A 21581-nucleotide genomic window follows, 5' to 3' on the forward strand; every position below is an offset into this window, starting at 1 on the left:
CTCTTTTCAAAAGAATAAGAACGGAACGCTCCTTGTTGATTATTTTGTTCAGAACGGTGTCCACAGCGTTGCTGATCTAATGATTGAGACTAGGAGATGGTTAAGTGCTGCAGCACTTGCGAATAAGTTGGCATGTGGTCTAACCGCATAATATCTGCTGTGCTATGTGAAATACTTAACGTGTACCGAAAGTTAAGGTGCACTGGGAGCAATCTTCTCGCACTGGTGATGGCCCAATTGTTTGTGAGCCAAGCCTCTGTTTCCCAATTTAGAACTCACCCCCACTGTAATGAATTCTGGAACAATAATAAAATATTTACCAAAAATACGTTTTGAATCTGCAGGTCTGGAAAATCATGTTATATACCAGGCCTGCGTCAAAGCAATCCGGCCCTCCTTCGGAACGTGGCAGTTGAGGAAGTGGCACAATTGCTTGCCGACAGAATACCCCTTCCAACCTAACTGAAAGCCTATTATCATATACTTATTCCAAAGAAAACTGCCGACCTGTCGTGGAGGTTGGCACATTGGATATTACCCACTAATAAGCTCTTACATGTTTTTTCTCCTGAAATATCTGGCCATTGTCCCTTCTGTGGTGCTCTTGAGACTTGTCACATGCTTATGTTGAATGTGCATGCTTGATTCCTTTATTTGTTTTGCTTCATGAAATGTGCACGAAGCTTTCTTTAAACTTTACTTTGAATTCTTTTATTTTGGCTTTGTCTCCAACACACACCCAATAGAAGTGGTTCTAGCGAACATTCTCGTTGCCATGGCAAAGAAATCAATATATCGCACGAGAAAAATGCAAATTGAAAATCCTTTAAGATGTGCAGATAACCTTCCGGCCTGTTTTAAAGACTTGTATTTGCCCGTATTAAAATGGAATTTTGTTTCTATACATCCATGGATAAAGTACTGATCTTTAAAAGCATATGGGCATTAAATAATGCGCTTTGCTCTGTGCAAAATGGTGTGTTGATCACAGATTGATCACTCCTCGAACATGATATGTTTTTTTGTGAGGAGCAAAACACTTTATTATTTTCTTGTTCTTTTCTTGATGTATTAATGGTCTTCATGTAAATGTCCCTTTAAAATGGTTTTGCTTGTTTTTACAATTTGTGAAATGATTTGTGAAATGGTTTTATTTATACTTTTACAGTATATACTTTTTGATATTTTTGTTATAAAAGGATGTAAAACTCTCTCTCTCTCTCTCTCTCTCTCTCTCTCTCTCTCTCTCTCCCTCTCTCTCTCTGTCTCTCTGTCTCTCTCTCTCTCTCTCTCTCTCTCTCTCTCTCTTCTCTCTCTCTCTCTCTGTGTGTGTCTCTCTCTGTGTCTCTCTCTCTCTCTCTCTCTCTCTCTCTCTCTCTCTCTCTCTCTCTCTCTCTCTCTCTCTCTCTCTCTCTCTCTGTGTCTCTCTCTGTGTCTCTCTCTGTGTCTCTCTCTCTGTCTCTCTCTCTCTCTCTCTCTCTCTCCCTCTCCCTCTCTCTCTCCCCTGCTGGCCGTTTGTTGTTGGGTGTGGCAAGATGGCGTGTGCTCGTGTTTGTGTGTTGTCGCTCCTGTCTCGTGTTGTTTTCGTCCTCTCCCCACCTCCCTTTTTACCTTTCCCTTTCCTTTCTTTTTTTTTTTTTTTTCCTTTTGTACTTTTGTCATGTCTGTTGACCTTTTTCCTCCTTCCTGCTTCGTTACCACCTGTCCCTCTTTTTCCCCTCCTTCGAGACAGAGAGGAGAGCCAGCAACGGTGAGGGTTTGTTTAAACCACGTTTTTTTCCTAACGTGGTTTAAACCGTGCTTTCGTTTTTAGGTATTAATATACTAGGGCATGCCCGTACTATATATATATCTAAAATTATATCCCCCCCCCTCTATTTACATGAAATGGTTTGGTCAAAGCGAACGGCTTGCGGAGTTTGGTAAAGAAATCGCCATAGCGTGCACAAACGCGCAGGAAAGCGAAAGAATCGCAATTAGTTTTAATTAGTTTTAAACATAGTTTAACGCCAACATAGTTTGCCAACGTGAAATAAATGAATACGCTCTCAAATGTGCCGTCCGAGGCAGAGTCTGTTCGGCACGTTCGGCACACGTGATAGCTCGCTGCTCTCTGATTGGTTGAATCGTTTTTTGGACATAGCTCGGTAACTACTTGTCCGATTAATATGAAACCTTGAAAAGGCACATCCTCGGGTCCCCAGCAATATACCTGGCAAGTTTAAAGTATATCGGACCGTGGTTGTCGAGAAACAGCGGTCACAGACAAACAAACATACATACACACAGAGATTACTGGAATTATAGATAGATATATATTTTTTTCTATTCTTTTTTTTTAGGATTATACAAAATCTCATTTGCTTTCACTTAGTTTCTCCTTTGACGATATGGTTAATAGGAGTAGCCAAAGCCTGCCGATCGTGTTACCGATGAGGGTTTATCGCGTAAGCACGGGCTGTGCCTTGTCCCGCCGGAGGGAGTTGAAATGGATGACATTTTGCTCGCGATTGGGGATTTGATCGACATGAGTAATATTCGTGCCGCGTCCCGTATGAATCACAAAATTGTCGTATTTGTTTCACAAATAAGTCTGGCCGACATTGTTGTGCAGAATGGTTTGACCTTGGAAACGATCTGTTTGTTCCTGTGTCGTCGGTGGACACGCCGGCAGTTAAAGTCATTCTGAGCAATGTTCGGCCTTTTCTAGGTAACGAGGAAATCCTACACAAGCTAGGTGAGTTTGGCACTGTCGTCTCTCGAATCATTAGGGTTCCTCTACGTACGAGAAACGGCAGGTTGAAGCACGTACAATCGTTTAGACGGTTTTGTTTTGTTGTTTTAAAAGGTTGAGCACCTCCCACACCTTTAAAGTAGGGCGAGCATGAATACAGAATCTTCATGGCGACCGAGACCTTGATCTGCTATGGATGTGGAGCACACGCGGACACACTAAGCAGTATTGCCCAGACGCCAAGAAGACGTACGCTACAGCAGCTGGGTCGGCCCCCCCTGTGACTGATGCAGTGCCCCCCGTTCATGAGCCTGGTGGGGTACAGAGATCCACACCAGAAGACCAGGGTGTGGCAAGTGGTGGTGGTGTTGCTGAGGTTAGTGCAGCAGGGGAGCACCCAGTCGATGTGGACAAGAGGCTGCAACCTCAAGATAATATGGTTTTTGAGGAGGTATTGATGAAAGGCACTGAGGCTAAGAGGAACCTAAAACGTACCTTTTTGAGCGCCGAGGTGGAAGACAAAGGTAGCAAAGTGATACTCGTACAAACAAACAGTATCTCAGACTATCCTGATGATTCTCGGCAAGCTGGGCAGGGTGGTGACGAAACAGAGGAGAGTAGGACTTCACCCCTCGCTCTTGTTGAAGAAAATCAATGCACCAGTATTGGTTGTGATGATGGGACCATTGTCCCTTGTGACAACGAGCAGTCCCAGGTCCTGAGTGACAACGGTTGTTGCTCACATCCGGTTGAAACGACCAAGGATGATGGTCCAAGCAGACCTATAATAGGCAGCAGTGGTGCCACAGATGTGCCCCTGGTGATGCAACAAGAAGACTGCAGTGGTGATGACACAGAAGGTGTGCCAGCTCCTGACACACAACAAAGGAGTTTCAACGTTGATGTGGTGAGGGGGCTGGATGAGGAAGCTCAAAGCCTTGTGTCTGTGAATGATAATCAGGGAGAAGAACAGATGGAAGCAACAAGGAAAACGTCATCAGGTTCCTAAACGAGACGTTTAGGCAACGCTATGTTGTGATCAAAGACCATTTTCCCGATGTGAAAACTTTCATCAGGGCTGCAAGACCCCTCCTGCAAAGAAATGACCCAATGGAAATTTCGGAGGCCCAATTTCAGCGTCTTCGGAAAGCGGTCACAAAGGCGAATAAGGAATTGCAGGCAGAGGGTGAGTTACCTTTGTAAATGGCATTGCGAGAGATATGTATCGCATCCCTGAATATCAATGGGGTTTGTACCCCCTTACGAAAAATTCAGACAATTCAGGCGATGGAGAGGGTGAAAGCCGACATCATCCTGATACAGAAGACTCATGCTACGAACACCCTGGTTGCTGAATGGGGAAAACTTTATCGAGGGCAGTGGTGGCTGAGTGGTTTTACCACACCCAAAGCTGGTGTTGCCATCGCCTTGAGTGATAGAATCCCTGCTCGGAAGATTGTCTTCAAGGAAATTTATAAGGGACATCTGATAGCGGTGGATTTATATTGCAACACGCAAAGGATCATCATTGTGAACGTATATGCACCGAGTGAGCCCATGGAAAGAAGAGTGTTCTTTTCCACTCTGCATGACTTTGTAAAAGGACTGGATACAACCGCTTTCATCTGTATTGCTGGTGATTTCAATTGCACTATCAATCCTTCCGTAGACAGGACCGGTCATGAACCCCATCCGGCTTCTACGAGGATTTTGGAGAACATCATCAAAAATCAGCATTTGAAAGATGTTTGGAGGTTGCAACACCCAACTTCACGGTGCTATACGTGGTGCAGATGCCATGATGGGAGGATATCAATGGCAAGGCTAGATAGATTCTACGTTAATAAGCCAATGCTAAATGTGATGGCCACAACCCAGATACTCCCAACTGGTTTCACAGACCATTACCTGGTTTCATTGGGTTTTAATTTGCCTTTGGCCTCAGGTGGTAGTGCGTATTGGTCACTTAATACCCACCTGCTGAATGATATGAGATTCAGAGATGATTTTTAACACAAACAATACAATACGTTAAACAGAATTTACGGATACAATACGGATACAATTACGGATACAATTTACGGAATACGGATACAATACGTTAAACAGAATTTAACAGAGATGAATTATGATGCATACACATTCCTTCAAGGTGAACAACACATCCGCAGATGGCGCAGACCCATCGGCCGATAGGTCTGCATTGTCATTTCTCGTGCATCCACAGATGGGTCAGACCCATCGGCCGATGGGACCGATCCACAGATGGGTTCCAACAGATTCTTTAAAGGCTGAAATTGCAGCCCTGGAGGAAAACATTAATACGGCTGGGAAAGACACTACAGGTGACCGGCTGCTATGGACTAAAAAGGTAATGTTGACTGAACTGGTACGGCAGCGAGCAATGGGCACCCTGGTACACATGAGAATGATTTATTTAACGTTGGATATGCCAAATAAGGCCTTGTTTGGTTTGGAGAACTCTGTCAAAAAATCACAACAGATTAATGGGCTACGTGCTGCTAATGGGTCAATAGTGACCTCCAAACAGGAGATTAAGTCTGTTTTGAAGGGTTTTTATACAAACTTGTACTCCCCCCAGAGCATAAGTAATGAGACCTTGCAGGAGCTGACTACTGGGCTTCCAAGACTTGAGGAAGACCAGCAACGCACATTGAACATGTCAGTTTCGGCTGCTGAACTTGAAACTGCTATGCGGAGCTTGAAGGATGGTAAAGCCTCTGGGATTGATGGTTTGCCCGGAGAGTTCTATAAGACTTTTTGGAAACTTGTGGGACCTGACCTGCTTGAGGTATTTGATGAATACCTTCATGTTGGAGAGCTTCCCCTGTCCTGCAGAAGAGCAGTCATGTGCCTGTTGCCAAAGGCTGGGGACACTCAACTAGTCGAGAACTGGCAGCCTGTCTCATTGCTGTGTGCGGATTACAAGCTTTTGTCGAAGGCCTTAGCAAACCGTTTGGGAACTGTGATCAGCTCTATTGTGCACCCTGACCAGACCTACTGTGTACCAGGAAGGTCAATTTATGACAATATTTTTCTGATAAGGGATATTATTTCTTGTAATAAGTACTTGCGTGCCAGTTTTGGGTTGTTGTTTCTTGACCAAACAAAGGCTTTTGATCGTGTTGATCATACATATTTGTTTTCTGTTCTGGAGCGGATGGGTTTTGGCGAAACTTTCATTTCCTATGTTAAGCTGTTATACACTAACACCTTCTGCATGATGAAAGTAAACAACAGTTTATGTCCCCCTTTTCCTTTCTGTCGGGGTATCCGTCAAGGTTGTCCCCTTTCTGGACTTCTGTATATAATTGCCCTTGAACCACTCTTAGCATCCATCAGGCAGCGAATAACTCAGGATGTGGGAGCCGTTTTTGGTTCAGGATTTGTGGTCACAGCTTATGCTGATGATGTTTGCATCCTGATTAAGGGCCCATGTAGTGTTGCTGCGGTGCAGCGTTGCTTTAAAGACTACTCTGTGGCCTCTTCCGCCGAAGTAAATTGGGGCAAGAGTGTCGCCTTATGGTGCGGTTCAGATAACCTTTCTTTAACACTGCCACCGTCACTCCCACATAATTTAGAGTGGAAAACAGATGGGGTGTCTATCTTGGTGTCTATCTCGGCAACCAGGAAGTAGAAACGAAGAACTGGGAAGGAGTGATTGAACAAATTACACACCGGTTGAAACGATGGGAAGGACTGCTGCGATCTCTTTCTTATAAAGGCCGCACTCTTGTTATAAATAACTTGATAGCAGCAAGATTATGGCATAAACTAATTGCCTTGCGGCCACCCAAGGAGTTGATACCAGCCATCCAGCGGGTCTTGGTTAATTTCTTTTGGAATGGATACCACTGACTTCGGCCGCAAATACTGTACCATCCTCGGAAGGAGGGTGGACATGGAATTGTGGATATGTCCACCCGGCTTATGGCTTTTCGCCTACAGTCTGTGCAACGTCTGTTGTATGCTGAAGAGCTGTCCTGGCGCTCATTTAAGTTTTTCTTGTTGCAACAAGCGGGAGGCCTGTGTTATAATAGGCACTTGTTCCTGGTGAACCTTGACCGTGTCAGCTTAGTTTCAATCCCAACTTTTTATCAGGGTTTGCCGAGAGTTTGGAAAGGTTTTGGGGTTCGTCGTTGCCTTGAGGCTTATAATTGCTGGATGTTTATCCAAGAGCCTATTTTCAACAACGGGTTTTTTCCATGCATTCCTCATAGTCCGACTTTGATTAGGAAATTTACTCAAGGAGGAATTGGCAAAGTTTGTGACCTGAGGGATACATCTGGGACAAAATGGATGTCTGCTGGCAGGGTGGCGACCATTCTTGGTTAAAGATCCGTGCGTATTGTCAGCCAAATTATACGCATCGTCAAGAGGAAGTTTAAGGAGTTAAATATTGGCTGGGAAGGTATAAACAATGTCGAGGATTTTCAGCTGTCTTTCCCTGAAATTAAGGTGCTCCCAGCTCTCCAGTCGAATGATGAACTTGTATCTCATTTTCATTTGGTAACAAAGGCGGGTATTCACAAGCTCCTTCGAGAAAACCAAGCATCACCCTTCTCCGGAGTGGCGTGAGTGGCCTTGTGGTCAGAAAGGTTAGGGCCAGGGTCTCCTGCCACGCCACTGTGGCCTAATATGTACAAACTACCTATTTACGGGTTCCTCGCAGATATCCAGTGGAGACTAGCACATTGGGCTCTCCCTACGAACACCTTTGTTCATCACCTTGACAGCTCAGTGCCAGTAGCATGCCCCTTCTGTGTACAGAAGGAGGATCTCTTTCATGCCTATGTGTAATGCGAAAGACTAATACCTCTTTTCTCGATTCTCACACACCTTTTTGATCAGTTGACTTTTCCTTTTACTTGACATTCTTTTATTTTTGGTGTATCTTTCAGACCCTCCTGCAAGGACTCTGGTGTTCTCATAAACTTCTTAGCTGCTGTAGCAAAATATTCAATATATAAATCGAGGAAAATTAAAATTGATAATGGGCATGGGTTTGATGTTGTTCCTATGTTTAAAGGGCTGGTGTCTGCAAGAATAAGGTTAGAGTTTGATTATTATGTGGCGAATGAAAATGTCAAACTCTTTGAGTGCAAATGGTGTATTAATGTTATGTGTTGTGAATGAATCGAATTTGTACTTTTCTTTTTAATAATAACATTAAGAACTGTTGCTTTTTTCTATTTTTTTCTCTCCTGTAAAAATGTAACTTGACCTGGTGTGTTTTTGTGAAATAAATGGTGTTGCAAATTCAATTCTCTCTCTCCCTCTCTCCCTCTCTCCCTCTCTCCCTCTCTCCCTCTCTCCCTCTCCCCCCCCCCCCCCCCCCCACCACGGCCGGCCACATATTTTAAGTTACAAACTCCAAACTCGGGGTCCAAGTACAACTTTGTGTGGGGAGTAACATAGGCTACATGACTGCGGCCTCACACAGGGGTGTGGGGAGGGTAGGGGGAGCATAAACTCTTCATGCAAATGTGTACCATGTAGCGCCACCTGGTGGTGGGGGCAAAGGATATTACAATTCCCTTTTCTTTTTTTTTACCCGTGCAACGCTGATCTTAAAGCAGTCTTCACACAGGTAAATTTACTTTGGCAAACAGGACGACTAATTGGTCCATCAGTCAAGCGACGGCTTTGCTCCGCTAGTTCCATATATAACTAGAATGGCACTTGGTAGAGCGCATACCTCCGCCAGGCTGAACAGTTTACTTTTTGTATCCCACTGATCGGCTGGCTCTGAAATGGAGCATTAACCAAAATCTAATTGTTTATTCTTGTCATCTAGCCAACTCATCTACCTAGGTTTGTCATAACTCGCCCACAACTTTTTGATATATTGTGCTATTTTATTTTTGGGATCTTCCCCCCTCCCCACACCTTCCTATGCCTCCTCCCCCCAAGCCCTCTCCCTCCCACAGATCTCCCGATGTCCCTGTTCTCTGCTGTTGTACTTGTGTGCTTCCCTCTCTCTTCCCATCTTGTCTCCTGCTCCCTTTATTGTATGTTTTGTGTGTCCGTTTGTATTTTTTGTGATTGATGTTAGCTCTTACACGAGCCTCGATGTTGTATGCAAAAAAATAAAATATCTCGCAATGGTGAAGAATCACTTCAAAAATTCTCGGATGCAGCTCCAGTTCTGGATCTTCACCAAAATCTAATCATTTCGTCCTCGTCAGTGTCACACACCTGACCTGCGCTGCAATACATGTCCCCTACCGGCAGTCTGTCGTCCGAAAAACTGTTGGGGAAATTACCAAGGGTTATTCACCCACAAGTTTTGAATCGTTCCCAATCGCTAATTACCTCAGGACGGGCTCACCTGTGATTCGCACTCGGGACTTCGATTTATACACCTTGCAGACAGGTCAGCAGAAGCACGACAAAATAAGTTTTTGATAAAGAACCTTTCGAGTCGCTAAATATCAGTAATTTATTATATTTTTCGGTTCACGATCAATGATCGATGTGTATATATATGTTGCTCGGCTTGGCTCCACCCCTCCGGAAAGCGTGCGCCGTATCGTGCTTTTGACGTTCGCAGATGAGGCTGAGGGCGCACGGTGCGGCTTGAGGAGAACTCCTGAATAAACAAGAGATATACATTTTAAAAATATTTTCGTTTAATTACCGATATCTGCCAAACCACGTGCCCTATCGGAAATTCCAAAAGGACATTTTAGTCGACTGACGTGCTGAACAGATCTGTGAAGTTTCCCCTCGATTGGATCAAAAATGAGGGAGGAGCTCGGTTTTAAAGGTTTATGCTTAAAAACGTCATAACTCTGAAACCATGTGATGCATGACGTCATGCCCACCGACATTTTTGTTCGTCATGGGTATGCGATTCTGCCTGCAAAGTTTGGCCTCGATCTGTTCAGCTGTTGCAGAGAAAAAGGGGTTTTCGTGTTTTCACGAAAAACAATATGGCGGCCGAGCCACGTGAGCTGTGACGTCATAATTACCATTAAAATATTCTACAGACCGATTCCCCCCTACGGTGAAAATTTGATCTCAATCGGTCCAATTATTGCAGAGAAAATGGTTTTTAAAGGAAATTAAAACTTTAAATGGCACTGAGTTAAGGATCATCAGAATTATCAGAATTCTCAAAGTTCAAAGTCCCATAACTTTGTCAAAAATGATCAAAACGTCGTGAAGGTCGAACTTGACCTCTAACTTATCATGAGGAAACCTTGTGCCAAGTTTGAAATCATTAGCTTTAAGAGTTTAGAAAAAAAGTCCGGAAAACTGCTCTCTGCGTGATGGACGGACTGACGGACTGACAGACAGACGGAGGGACGGCGTGCAAACCTATAGTCCCCTCCGGTGTACACCGGTGGGGGACTAATAATCAGGGTCATGCCTGATCAGAAGAACACATCCTGCATTGCCAGCAGTAAGTGACGTTGAATTGAAAGCTGAGAAACTGCATGACACTTACAATTCTGATTGCCCTCATTGTCTCTTTCGATATTTCCCGAGATATTGCTTGCAGAACATGCACCATTGATAAAGGAAATTGAACAAATCGTAAACTTCCTTTTGCAATTACAGAAGTAATAGTAGAGTATGCTATTTGTGGAAGATGTCACAGTAATAAGGGCTTGCATTGTTATGTGCTACCGGCTACCTAAGGTAGGTGTGTGTGTGTGTGTGTGTGTGTGTGTGTGTGTGTGTGTGTGTGTGTGTGTGTGTGTGTGTGTGTGTGTGTGTGTGTGTGTGTGTGTGTGTGTGTGTGTGTGTGTGTGTTTTTTGTTTTTTGAGTTTGTGGTAAATATACTGCCTTCTGGATTGAGCAGCTATTTATGCTTTGGATCCACCACTGTACTGAACCTAATGAGCTGAAACCTATGTAATTGATGATGGTGTGGTCTCTAATTGATGATGTGCTTCGTTAAGGGTGTGTACATGCATCTGCACAGGGGCTGAGGAGTGCAGGAGGAATCATGAAGCTCTAATCTGCCCTCTCTGCCGTTCAAAATGGAAAGCAAATGAATTTCCAAGGTAGGACTGAACTTTTACCTGAGCAGTGATCGCCAAATAGGAAAAAATATCATTCACTATGCGAATTATTTAATATATTTTTGCATTTGTTCAAAGTTGAGTAAAGATTACGATTGAGCCCTTCTTGTAAGATGAGAAAATCAGGGTCCTGAGGTTTTAGGAACAACCGTATTTTGATAATTGCACACTCCCAGTATGAAGAATACGGAAAGGGATGGATTTTGATCAAATCAATGGCAATTTTACACACTGCTCTCGTTAACGAAAAAATGCATAAGAGGAATAAAGAAGATAGAAAAGACCCATCTTTAGAGGCCATTTTCCCCTGCAGAGCGGGGGTTGGCCTTTTTTTGGGCACCGTGGTCCCCTTTTTGAAGCAATGTTTATGGCCGGATGCCCTTCCTGCCGCCAACCCTGTTAGCTGCCTCTTGCAACACACAGGGAATTACCAGTGAACTGGTACTCGATTTGCCCACCTCAGACAGATGAGAGGCTGAGTCAACCCTCCTGGTGTTAATTCAGTGATTGACCAGGATTATGAACACAGGATGCTCGGATTCCAAACCGGCACCCTAACCACTAGGCCAACACCTGGCATGCATAAGAGGAATGTGCCATTTTATTCCTTAACTCCTCCAGCAATTATAAGGCTCAGTGTACAGGTCATATATATGTATGAACCCTGGTGTCCTTTGGCCGAAACAACCTCAAGTAGGCGTTTCTTATAACTTTCTTCCAGTCTCTGACATCGACTGGGAGAAATTTTTGCCCACTCCTCCATGCAGAATTCTTTCAGCTGTGTGATGTTTGAGGGGTTTATTGCATGCACAGCTCGGTTCAAATCCCCCCACAACATCTCGATGGGATTTAGATCCGGGCTTTGACTTGGCCATTCCAGAACCCTCCATTTCTTTCTTTTCAGCCATTCCTTGGTGGATTTACTGGTATGTTTAGGGTCATTGTCATGTTGCAAGGTCCACCTTTGGTTGAGCTTCAACTTTCCGACAGATGGCCTCACATTATCCTCAAGCACCCTCTGGTACAATGAAGAATTCATAGTGGATTATATGATAGTGAGCTGCCCAGGCCCTGATGCAGCAAAGCTGCCCCAAACCATAATATTTCCACCACCATGCTTTACAATTGGTATCAGGTTCTTGTGGTCAAATGCTGTCTTTGGTTTTCGCCAAACATGTCTTCTGGTACTGTGGCCAAATAGCTCTACCTTTGACTCATCTGTCCAGAGGACATTGTTCCAGAAGTGCTGGTCTTTGCCTACGTGTTCATTGGCAAACTTTAGTGTTGCCCTGATGTTCTTTCTGGACAGCAAAGGTTTCCTCCTGGCACACCTCCTATGTAGATCAAATTTGTGCAGCCGTTTTCTAATGGTAGACTCGTGCACTTTGACATCAACAGTGGCAAGAGCTACCTGTAGGTCCCGTGATGACATTCTGGGGTTCTTAGAGACTTCTTTCAGCATCTTGCGGTCTGCTCTCAGGCTGAACTTGCTGGGGCGGCCTGGCCTGAACAAGTTGGCAGTTGTTTGGAATCTTCTCCACTTGTAGATGATCTTCCGGACAGTCGAATGATTGATTTCAAATTGTTTAGAGATCTTTTAAAATCCCTTCCCAGACTCGAAGGCATCTATAACCTTCTTTCTGAAGGCATCAGAGAGCTCTTTTGATCTCGGCATGGTGACACCGCACACTTCAACAACAAAGAGCAAACCAAACTAAATGTCTGAAGTTTAAATAAGACAGGTTCCTCCAAGATCCTCTCCAATGATGTGCTCATCATTTGCACCTGAGCTGGTGCACCTGATTCTAATTTTTGGTATTTGAAGTAGTGATAAATGTAGGGGTGTACTTACTTTTTCCACATGCGAAATTTGCATTTATGTTTATTTATATTATACAATGGACTACAAAATGTAAATGTTTCATGATATTTGTTATATTATATCACCTTTGTCTGTCAATATTGTTGAAATGAAAATCAAATAGCTGTATGTTGAAATATGTTGAAAAAGTCAAAACTTTACATGGGGTGTACTTACTTTTTCACGTGACTGTACTAGTGAGGTACCCGTGCTATGCACGGGTGGGAGGCCAGAAGCAAACAGACAATGCAGAAACGGCAAATGCTAAAGCATAAAACCAATCAATTCCACATTACTGTAGCACCTTCAGTCGCACATCAGACATGGACAGCGAGTTTGTGAAGGACTTCCACGAAAAACGTACCTGATCGCAAACAAACGGGTGCGTTTGTTCCATACCCAGTCAATGGAGAATCTGCATGTGGAGATCTGCAAATTCACGTTTAGAAAGTAGAAACCATCACGGCATTCCATCATTCACTTGAACTCGATATCTCTTTTTTCATTCCAAGCAGCATAACTCCAATCGCAAATTAAATAACATTAATATAAAAAATAAACTTTTAACAACATTCGTGACATAAACAAATATTTAAATCCTGATGTGAAGTTCCATACGTTTGGGTGAACACAATTACGAATTCAAAATCATAATTGTATTCACTCAATTCCAATCATCAATTGATGCTTTAACAAAACGATTAACGTTTAACGATTTAACATTACGATTGAATGACGGCTGTATTTGGATATTATCAAAGCCGCGCATTGCCGCCATCTGTCCACTTCCGGATTCGCTGCAGGTTCATAATTCTCATCAAAATCTAAACAGTATTTGTAGAATTTCAACAAAAGCCACATCACTGTTCATATCGGTAAATATTATTCCATCGTTTGGAAAAACTGGAAAATTGGAAAATGGGAAAACTTGGAAAAATTGCAAAAACAATATAGCCTATTTTACTCCAAGGGGTCCCACGAATACCCACCCAAAATATCGTTGTGATCGGTTCAGCCGTTTTTGCGGTACCTTTGAACGGACAGACGGACGGACATTTGGTGAATCATAGTAAGATTGCTCGTTGCGATACGCACAGTGACACAAAACAGCAGAACGACTCCTTTTTTCTATTCAAACTGGTTGAATGCGTGAGTTTTTATATTGCAGGCACCTGCAACTCACCACAGGTGAGTTCAATTCCAAGGTAAAGGAGAATCACCTGCTTGAAATCTAATTATTTCTAACAACTTCTCAAAGGTGCCAATAACATTGTCCGGGCCATTTTTGGATTTCTGTGTGGAATAAGCTAAGATTTTGTGATTTTTTTTCAGCTTTTTTTGTTTTGTTCCACTGCAAACCAAAGAAATACAAATGTGGATACCAAAATCTATCTATAATTCCAGTAATCTCTGTGTGTGTGTGTGTGTGTGTGTGTGTGTGTGTGTGTGTGTCTGTGTGTGTGTGTGTTTGTTTGTCTGTGACCGCTGTTTCTCGACAACTACCGGTCCGATATACTTGAAACTTGCCAGGTATATTGCTGGGGACCCGAGGATGTGCCTTTTCAAGGTTTTAAATTAATCGCAGAAGTAGTTACCGAGCTATGTCCAAAAAACGATTCAACCAATCAGAGAGCAGCGAGCTATCACGTGTGCCGAACGTGGCGAACACACTCTGCCTCGGATGGCACATTTGAGAGCGTATTCATTTATTTCCCGTCGGCAAACTATGTTGCCGTTAAACTATGTTTTAAAACTAATAAAAACTAATTTGCGATTCATCGTATTCATCGCTTCACATTTGCGACAGTGAAGACTTCACTTCCGGCAGCCAATCACAGGACGCGTTGTTGCGAGCCCGAGAGCCTGCGCCATTATGGTTCGTAATTCGATTTCTTCCGGAGAAAATAATAATTTCTCGATTTCTTATGCGCATTATTTCTCCCAATTCAGTCAGAGCGAAGGGCGGAAGCGAAGAGCGTTGTTTTTTTTGTTTACGGGCGTACGGGCGGGGTAGAGCGTACGGGTAGCGTTTTTTTTTTTTTTTGGCAAGGAACGGGCACCCACGTACGGGCGAGCTATGGCGATTTAGCCGTTCGCCGTTCGCTTTGGCGTTGCGAATGGGCCAAACCATTTCATGTAAATAGAGGGGGGGGGGGGGTTCTGTGGTCGTTGCGAATGGACCAAACCATTTCATGTAAATAGAGGGGGGGGATTGTCACCGTACTCGCAAGCCGTTCGCCGTTCGCTTTGGCGTTGCGAATGGACCAAACCATTTCATGTAAATAGAGGGGGGGGATATAATTTTAGATATATATATAGTACGGGCATATATATAGTACGGGCATGCCCTAGTATTTTTTAATTTCAACAATTTACTGGAAGAAATGGTGCATTATTTGAAAAAAGTGCAAGGGTGCCTATATTTTTGGCCACAACTGTAAATATATAGATAAGGTTTGCACATATACTCAGCTACATTTTGTTAAATAAATTGTAACAATTAATTAGTTAATGTCGTGAATCCTCGTTAAGATTAATATACGTTAACAGAAATGTCTTCCGTAATGTACCCATTTGACTTAAGAGTTTGCTGTCTTTAGAATGCTGAACCCTAAGAATCAGGGCTTTGCTGTCGCTGGAATTCCCGGCGTCTTGACAATACAATTGCAACTATTTTAAATTTGATGGATCTCGAACGTAAATCGAATAATCGGCAAACCACCACAGCTTTGATCCGGCTGGAGCGACAGACGGAGCAGCAGCTGTCCCAGCAACTAACCTGAGCATCGGCTCTGTGGGTACGAGGCGGCCAGAGAATGACGCAGTTTTGCTCAGCTATGGCGTCCAGCCTGTCCCAGCGGCCTACAGAGGAATTGCTGAGCCCTGGATCCGGGTACAAATTGGAACAGGCTTTTGCCGTTCAATCTTCCTGTCTTTTTTTAAATTTAATTGTTCTTAGATCACTTCCATCTCTCTCAAGGTGAATTTCTTGAATGGCATGTTTTCATTTACCTTGGTTGCATATCATTAATTCTTACCTTCCAAGTATGTAAATATTCTCTGAGCTTTGTCATTCCTCTCCTTCAGGTATTTGGGGTTGAACTTGTTAGTTTTCTGTTCTCCCGCCATTGGCACGTGCGAGAGGCTGCGATGAGGCGCTTAGCACATGAGGTCACTGGCGCATTACTACTTGTCAATGGGGAGCTTGGAAGTCCAGGTCCAGCTCCCCAGGTAGCAGGAGCTGCAGCAGCAGGTGCAGGAGTCCAGCTGGGAAATGGGAACGATGGTGCATCTGGTGGATCCGGTGAACGCTCAGCTGATTCAGTGTCTGAGTGCTGCTGCTGCATTTTGTCTATGGTCTGCGCTGACCCTGTCTACCGGGTCTACGTTGCTGCATTGGTCAGTTTACCTTTTGCTGTACCTTCAATCTATAAACCTGATTGTTGTCAACTTCCATTATTGTTGACGATTTGCGTCAAAGACTTTGAGTGAATCACATTGCATTTTATGGCAATCTACATATGTTTGGATTTCAAGAAGAAAATGATAAATGCAAGGAGAAAGGGAATTTGGAGAAGAGAGGAGAGAAAGGCAAAATAAATTTGGAGGAGATATTCTACTGCATGGGTGGTGTAATCAAAAATTCACCTTTTTATGTAGATAATCCCTTTTTCAAAATTAATTTTGAAGTTCTGAAGTTACTCTGTTACCATAAATGAGTGATGCATGTATCTGTAATTTTTGATGTGTCTAAAGAAAGATATCTGTATTGATTCTTCAACTCTTATTATACTCCATATTATCAATAGTTACATGTTGTCATACAGGTGAACACCCAAGCAAACCAATTTTCTGTTCAATACAATCTATACAATAAGAAGGATGTTTGTCTGTCTGTGTGTCGCCATTTTCTTCGTCAAACAAACAGAACTTCATCAAACTTCCAGAGGTTCATCACTGGGTGCCAGAGAGTAGCTTGGGCAAAAAAATAATTGAAAAAAAAAAAGTTGGGCCTAAGCCTTTGGAGAAATGTGAAAGTTAATAATATTAAAATATCCTTTAGTGGGTGTAGGGAAGTGTTATAAGCCCCCACAAAAAATAATTTGAATTTTTTTTTTTTCAAAACAAATCCTCAATTTTATTATTAAAATTTTATTCAAAATGCCAACAATATTAGAACAGCACCGGGCAACACTGGGCACCTCTCCTCGTCCTTTATAAATAAATAGTTGGTTAAGCTTTTTTACTTTACTCGTGTTTTTTTTACCTCTCCCACCCCCCCCCCCTCCCCCTTCCCATGCCTCCTTCCCCCCAAGCCCTCTCCCTCCCACAGATCTCCTGATGTCCTTGCTCTCAAACTTGTTCTCCCACTCCCTTTATCATATGTTTTATGTGTCAGTTTGTCTTTTTTGTGATCAATGTTAGCTGGACTTGTTAGTTTTATGTTCTCCCGCCATTGGCACGTGCGAGAGGCTGCGAGAGCTCTTACAGCTCTTACATCTCTTACAGCTTGCGAGAGCTCTTACATGAGCCTCGACCTTGTATCCCCCAAAAAAAAAAAGCTTGTAAGCCAACAAAATGCAAAAAAAGCAGGAAAAAGATGTAAACATAAACTCGGCGATAGACGTTCAAAATAAGGAATATAAATACAAAATCAGACACGGAGTCAAAAGTTGAGAAACTTTCCTTCATCAGGATTTATTTTTGACCCATTGACCACATTATTGATTGAAGCACATTTACAACAAGTTTCTGTTATTCCACTTAAATCAGAAAGGAAAACAAAACGAACTAGAAAAAAGCGTCGAGCGTGGAACTATACGGAAATTTTTTATAATTTAAACTTTATCGTTGCCCTAAAGTCCAGGCAAACTATTCCTGCCAAGGTCCAATTAACTTACATTATTGTATCCATGAATCACTGGACCCGCAGTGATTGAAATATGAAACTGCCTAAGGATTATACTCTGGAATATTCTTATGCCCACGCATTCCTTGGGGTCAATAGAACTCTATTCTCCCATGTTCTCCCATGTTCAAACAAGCAAAGAAACACTTAAACCCAAACGAATGAATAAAAACAGGATGGTAAATGTCAAAATTCTAGTGTACATTAAATGGATAAACAATGGAAAGAAATACGTAATATGCAGAAAAATGAAGTGTTTACTCATGGCATCTTCTACCCCAAATGAATCCATTTCCAATCACTCCCTTTTTCCAGGTTATTCTGATTTCCCCCTCTTCCTCACCTCTTTTTTTTTTTTTTTTTTTGGTATACTGAATCGAGGCTCGTAAAGAGCTAACATTTATCTCACAAACAAATCAACCAGACAAACAAAACATATAAAAAGAGGGAGCGGAAGACAAGATGGGGAGAGATGAGGAAGCACACAAACACAACATCCGAGAGCAGGGAGATGCGTGGAAGGGAGAGGGCCCGGGGGGAGGAGGCATGGGAAGGGGGGGGGGGGGAGGGAGAAGTACAAAACACAAGAACACCAAGGACTTCCAGGACAGAAGTTGGTATTTCAAGAAAGTGGAATTGGGGTGAAATTAGCGGGGGTAGAAAATATCAAGGTTTTGGATGGGGGAAGATAAGAGATGGTGGTGAACAGCTGTTTTAAAGACCTGGAGGGTGGAGTGGGATTGAAGAGAGTGAGGGAGTTTGTTCCAGAGGCGGGAGAAAAGAGGAATGAAGGAGTGAAGGTGAGCAGAGAGTCTTGATTTTGGCAGTTTAACCATAAGAGGGTTGCAGGCAGATATTGTGCGACCTGTAGGAATATTTGCGGGACAGAGCCCAGAAAGAGCTGGGGGGGCAAGGCCAGAGAGGAGTCGGCAGAAGACGGAAAGACCACCAACCTGCCTGTGGTGAGTGAGTGAGAGGCCCTTGGAGTTAGCTTCATCGCGGGAGATTCCAATGATTCTGAATGCTTTGGTTTCAACAGCGTGAAGACGAGCTAGGTGTGAGGCAGGAGCACCAGCCCAGAGGGGAGAGCAGTATTCCATTGAGCTGTGGATGAAAGCCTTGTACGTGGTGAGGAGCTCATGTGTGCCAAGGAAGGACTTCGCACGACGGAGGATGCCCAGTCGGCGACTGGCTTTGGAGGGCAGATTTGAAATGTGGTTTTCCCAGGAAAGATCATGGCAGATAGTGAGACCCAAAAGCTTGAGTGACAGAACTTCTTGGAGAGGATTATTCAGAAAGTGGATGGGAGGGTTGTCCAGTCGGTCTTTTCGGAGAGACATCGTAAGAGTGTGAGATTTGTCAGGATTGAAAGACATGTTCCACTTGTTTGCCCAGTGTGTGATTTTGTCCAGGTCTGCAGAGAGTGAGGAGGCTGCAGACTGCCGATCTGAGGGATGAAGAATGGAGCGACAGAGAGTAGAGTCATCAGCAAAGAGATAGAGAGGATTTTCAAGAGAGTCAGAGAGATCATTGATGAAGACCAGAAAAAGCACAAGGCCCAGAACACTGCCTTGGGGAACTCCAGCCTGAATAGGAAGAGGAGATGAGAGAAACCCATTCAGGGCCACACGTTGACTATGACTAGAGAGGAAGTCCGCCAGCCATGCGTGGAGATTTCCATGGATACCAAAAGAGGAGAGTTTGGTGAGCAGAGCGGGGTGCCAGACCGTATCGAAGGCACGTGATATGTCAAGGGAGACTGCTCTAATTTCCTGTTTGGCATTGAGGACCTCCATCCATTGTTGAGAAAGCAGAAGCAGCATGTCCAGAGTAGAGTGTCCAGGTCTGAAACCAAATTGATGATCAGAGATCAAGCCATTGGAGAAGAGGAAAGATTTCATATCTGAAGCAATGATGGATTCCATGACTTTGCTGATAATTTGGAGAAGGCTGATTGGTCTGTAGTTGCTGGGATCTGTTCTTGCACCTTTTTTGTGCAAAGCGGTGATGTTGGCAGATTTCCAAGCAGATGGAAGATGACCTTGAGCAAAAGAGAGGGAGAAGAGAACAGAGAGAGGGAGTGAAAGAGCGGAAGAACAGGATTTTAGGACCTGTGGGCTGATGCCGTCAGGTCCAGTTGCAGAATCAGTCGAGGGTTGACAGAAACTTTTCCACCTTGTCAGGAGGAAAGGACACAGAGTCTAGGAGCAACTGGGTATGACTGGGTACGGTGGGTACAGAGAGGGATGGGTTTTGGACACAAGATTTAGAGGCAAACACAGAGTTGAGGCATTCAGCTTTTTCACGTGCGGAGTCAGCCGTGTGGCCATTTGAGGTGAGGGAGGGGATGGAGGGGGATTTGTTAGTTGTCAATTGGTTTGTTCCTTTTCTCTTTCATCCCTGTTTTTCTCCCCCCCCCCCCCCCCCCCCCCCCCTCGTCTTGCTGTACTTCATTCAGCGTGTTCATCCGCACATGGTCTTGTACTGCACCTTTCGCATCACTCTCACTTCTGCTCTGCTGTTAGTATTTCCTCCTTTCCATTGTATTGCCTTCCATTCTGCTTTAGTTCTACTATGAGCCTCGATCAATGTGGTCGTGGTTCGGAGGCAGACTGTGGCTGCTTGGCTGCATCATTTTCTGGGGGTGCGGCTGTGCCGCAGATGCAATGCCCCCCCGCCCCCCTATTACCAGTCAGCTGGTGCTCATTTTGACAACATCGGAAGGATGACAAGCTGAGTCAACTCAACTGTTGTTGAATGAATGGAATGGCAGGAGCTCGAGCTCAGGACCCTAAGATCTCAAGCCAGACACCCTAACCGTTAAGCCAACACCAGGCAGCCTCGATCATGCATGACACATCCAGTAAAACAATACTTTTCGACAGAAAAAAATTCTAGACCATAGCATAGAGGAAGAAAGGGACAAGCTCTGTACCCCTAGGACCCAGATATCCTACATTTGATCCCTTACGCGTATGTATTTAATCAAGACCTTTCACCCATGATCCACTTGAATCGGTCCTGCATTTTAAAGCTTGTTCTCAGTGACCCTTCACAACTACCAGGAAGAAAATTTTAACATCTTCATATTGTGCTCATTTGAGCTAGAAATGCCCACTACCAGGAAGAAAATTTTCACATCTTCATATTGTGCTCATTTGAGCTAGAAATGCCCATCTAATGGATGTGCGAGCCAGGGCTGTTTTCCAGCCTTGCAATGAATAATAACTGAGCTTGTTGCCGAGCTGTGAGGTTGCGTCGATTGCGCTGAGGCACACACAATTTCTGCTCCCATTCATGGTTCAGCGCATCACATGGATGGTCAGTTTATGGCTGCCAGGCCTGTTTTGGTCCATTTCCCTTGGCACATTGAGTGGTGATAACAGAATCCAGGATCTTTCCCCAAGAAAAGTATAAGTGAAGCAAAAAACGATGTCACATCCCTGCTTCTGTTCTGTTTTTTTTAATGACAAAAGGGAAGCAGAGCCTCTTACAAAGGGCTAATGCTCAAACATCATGCGCACCCATGGCAATATATGTACACACGCTTTTCAATTTTTAGTTGATAAAATCCATTGTTCAACTGGTCTAATGATGCGGACCAGTACCACCCATTCAGAGAGGCTAGTTAGTAATCCTTATGTTTGGCCCACCAGGCCCCAAAGGTTGATGAAGAGGGGTCAACTGAGCTGTTTTTGTAGTCCTCTATGCTTCATTCATTTCCAAGGGAATCTAGTGGTTAGATTGCACAATCCGGTTCAAATAGTTTCTCTAATTTATATATACGAGAGAACGACATGGTCTAGTCAGCTATGCTTTACAAACACAATTGGATTTTTGCAAACAACAAACACTTTTATTTTTCAATAAATTTACTTATTATTTGTTTATTACCTCTGCCACCGAACGGGGACGGAGGATGTTTTCACTATTGTGTGTCTGTCTCTGTCTGTGAGCATGCTATCTCAAAACATGACTGACAGATTCAGCCAAAATTTGCTGAGCAGGTTGGGTGCGTGACA

The 21581-nt window shown here is 43.7% G+C and overlaps 1 protein-coding gene across 1 annotated transcript in view; it reads left to right on the plus strand.

Annotated features, from left to right (window-relative positions):
• The window catches only part of LOC137421284 (mitogen-activated protein kinase kinase kinase 1-like), a 180172-nt gene that overhangs the window by 101199 nt on the left and 57392 nt on the right, over positions 1 to 21581 (plus strand). Inside the window, exons 5-8 of the mRNA XM_078772634.1 lie at positions 10250 to 10323; positions 10667 to 10771; positions 15378 to 15543; positions 15738 to 16049. Of these exons, the coding sequence (XP_078628760.1) occupies positions 10250 to 10323; positions 10667 to 10771; positions 15378 to 15543; positions 15738 to 16049 (657 nt within the window). The remainder of the gene's footprint in view (positions 1 to 10249; positions 10324 to 10666; positions 10772 to 15377; positions 15544 to 15737; positions 16050 to 21581) is intronic.

Source organism: Myxine glutinosa, chromosome 2 (assembly GCF_964187855.1).
Source record: "Myxine glutinosa chromosome 2, kmMyxGlut1.1, whole genome shotgun sequence".
Taxonomy (NCBI): Eukaryota; Metazoa; Chordata; class Myxini; order Myxiniformes; family Myxinidae; genus Myxine; species Myxine glutinosa.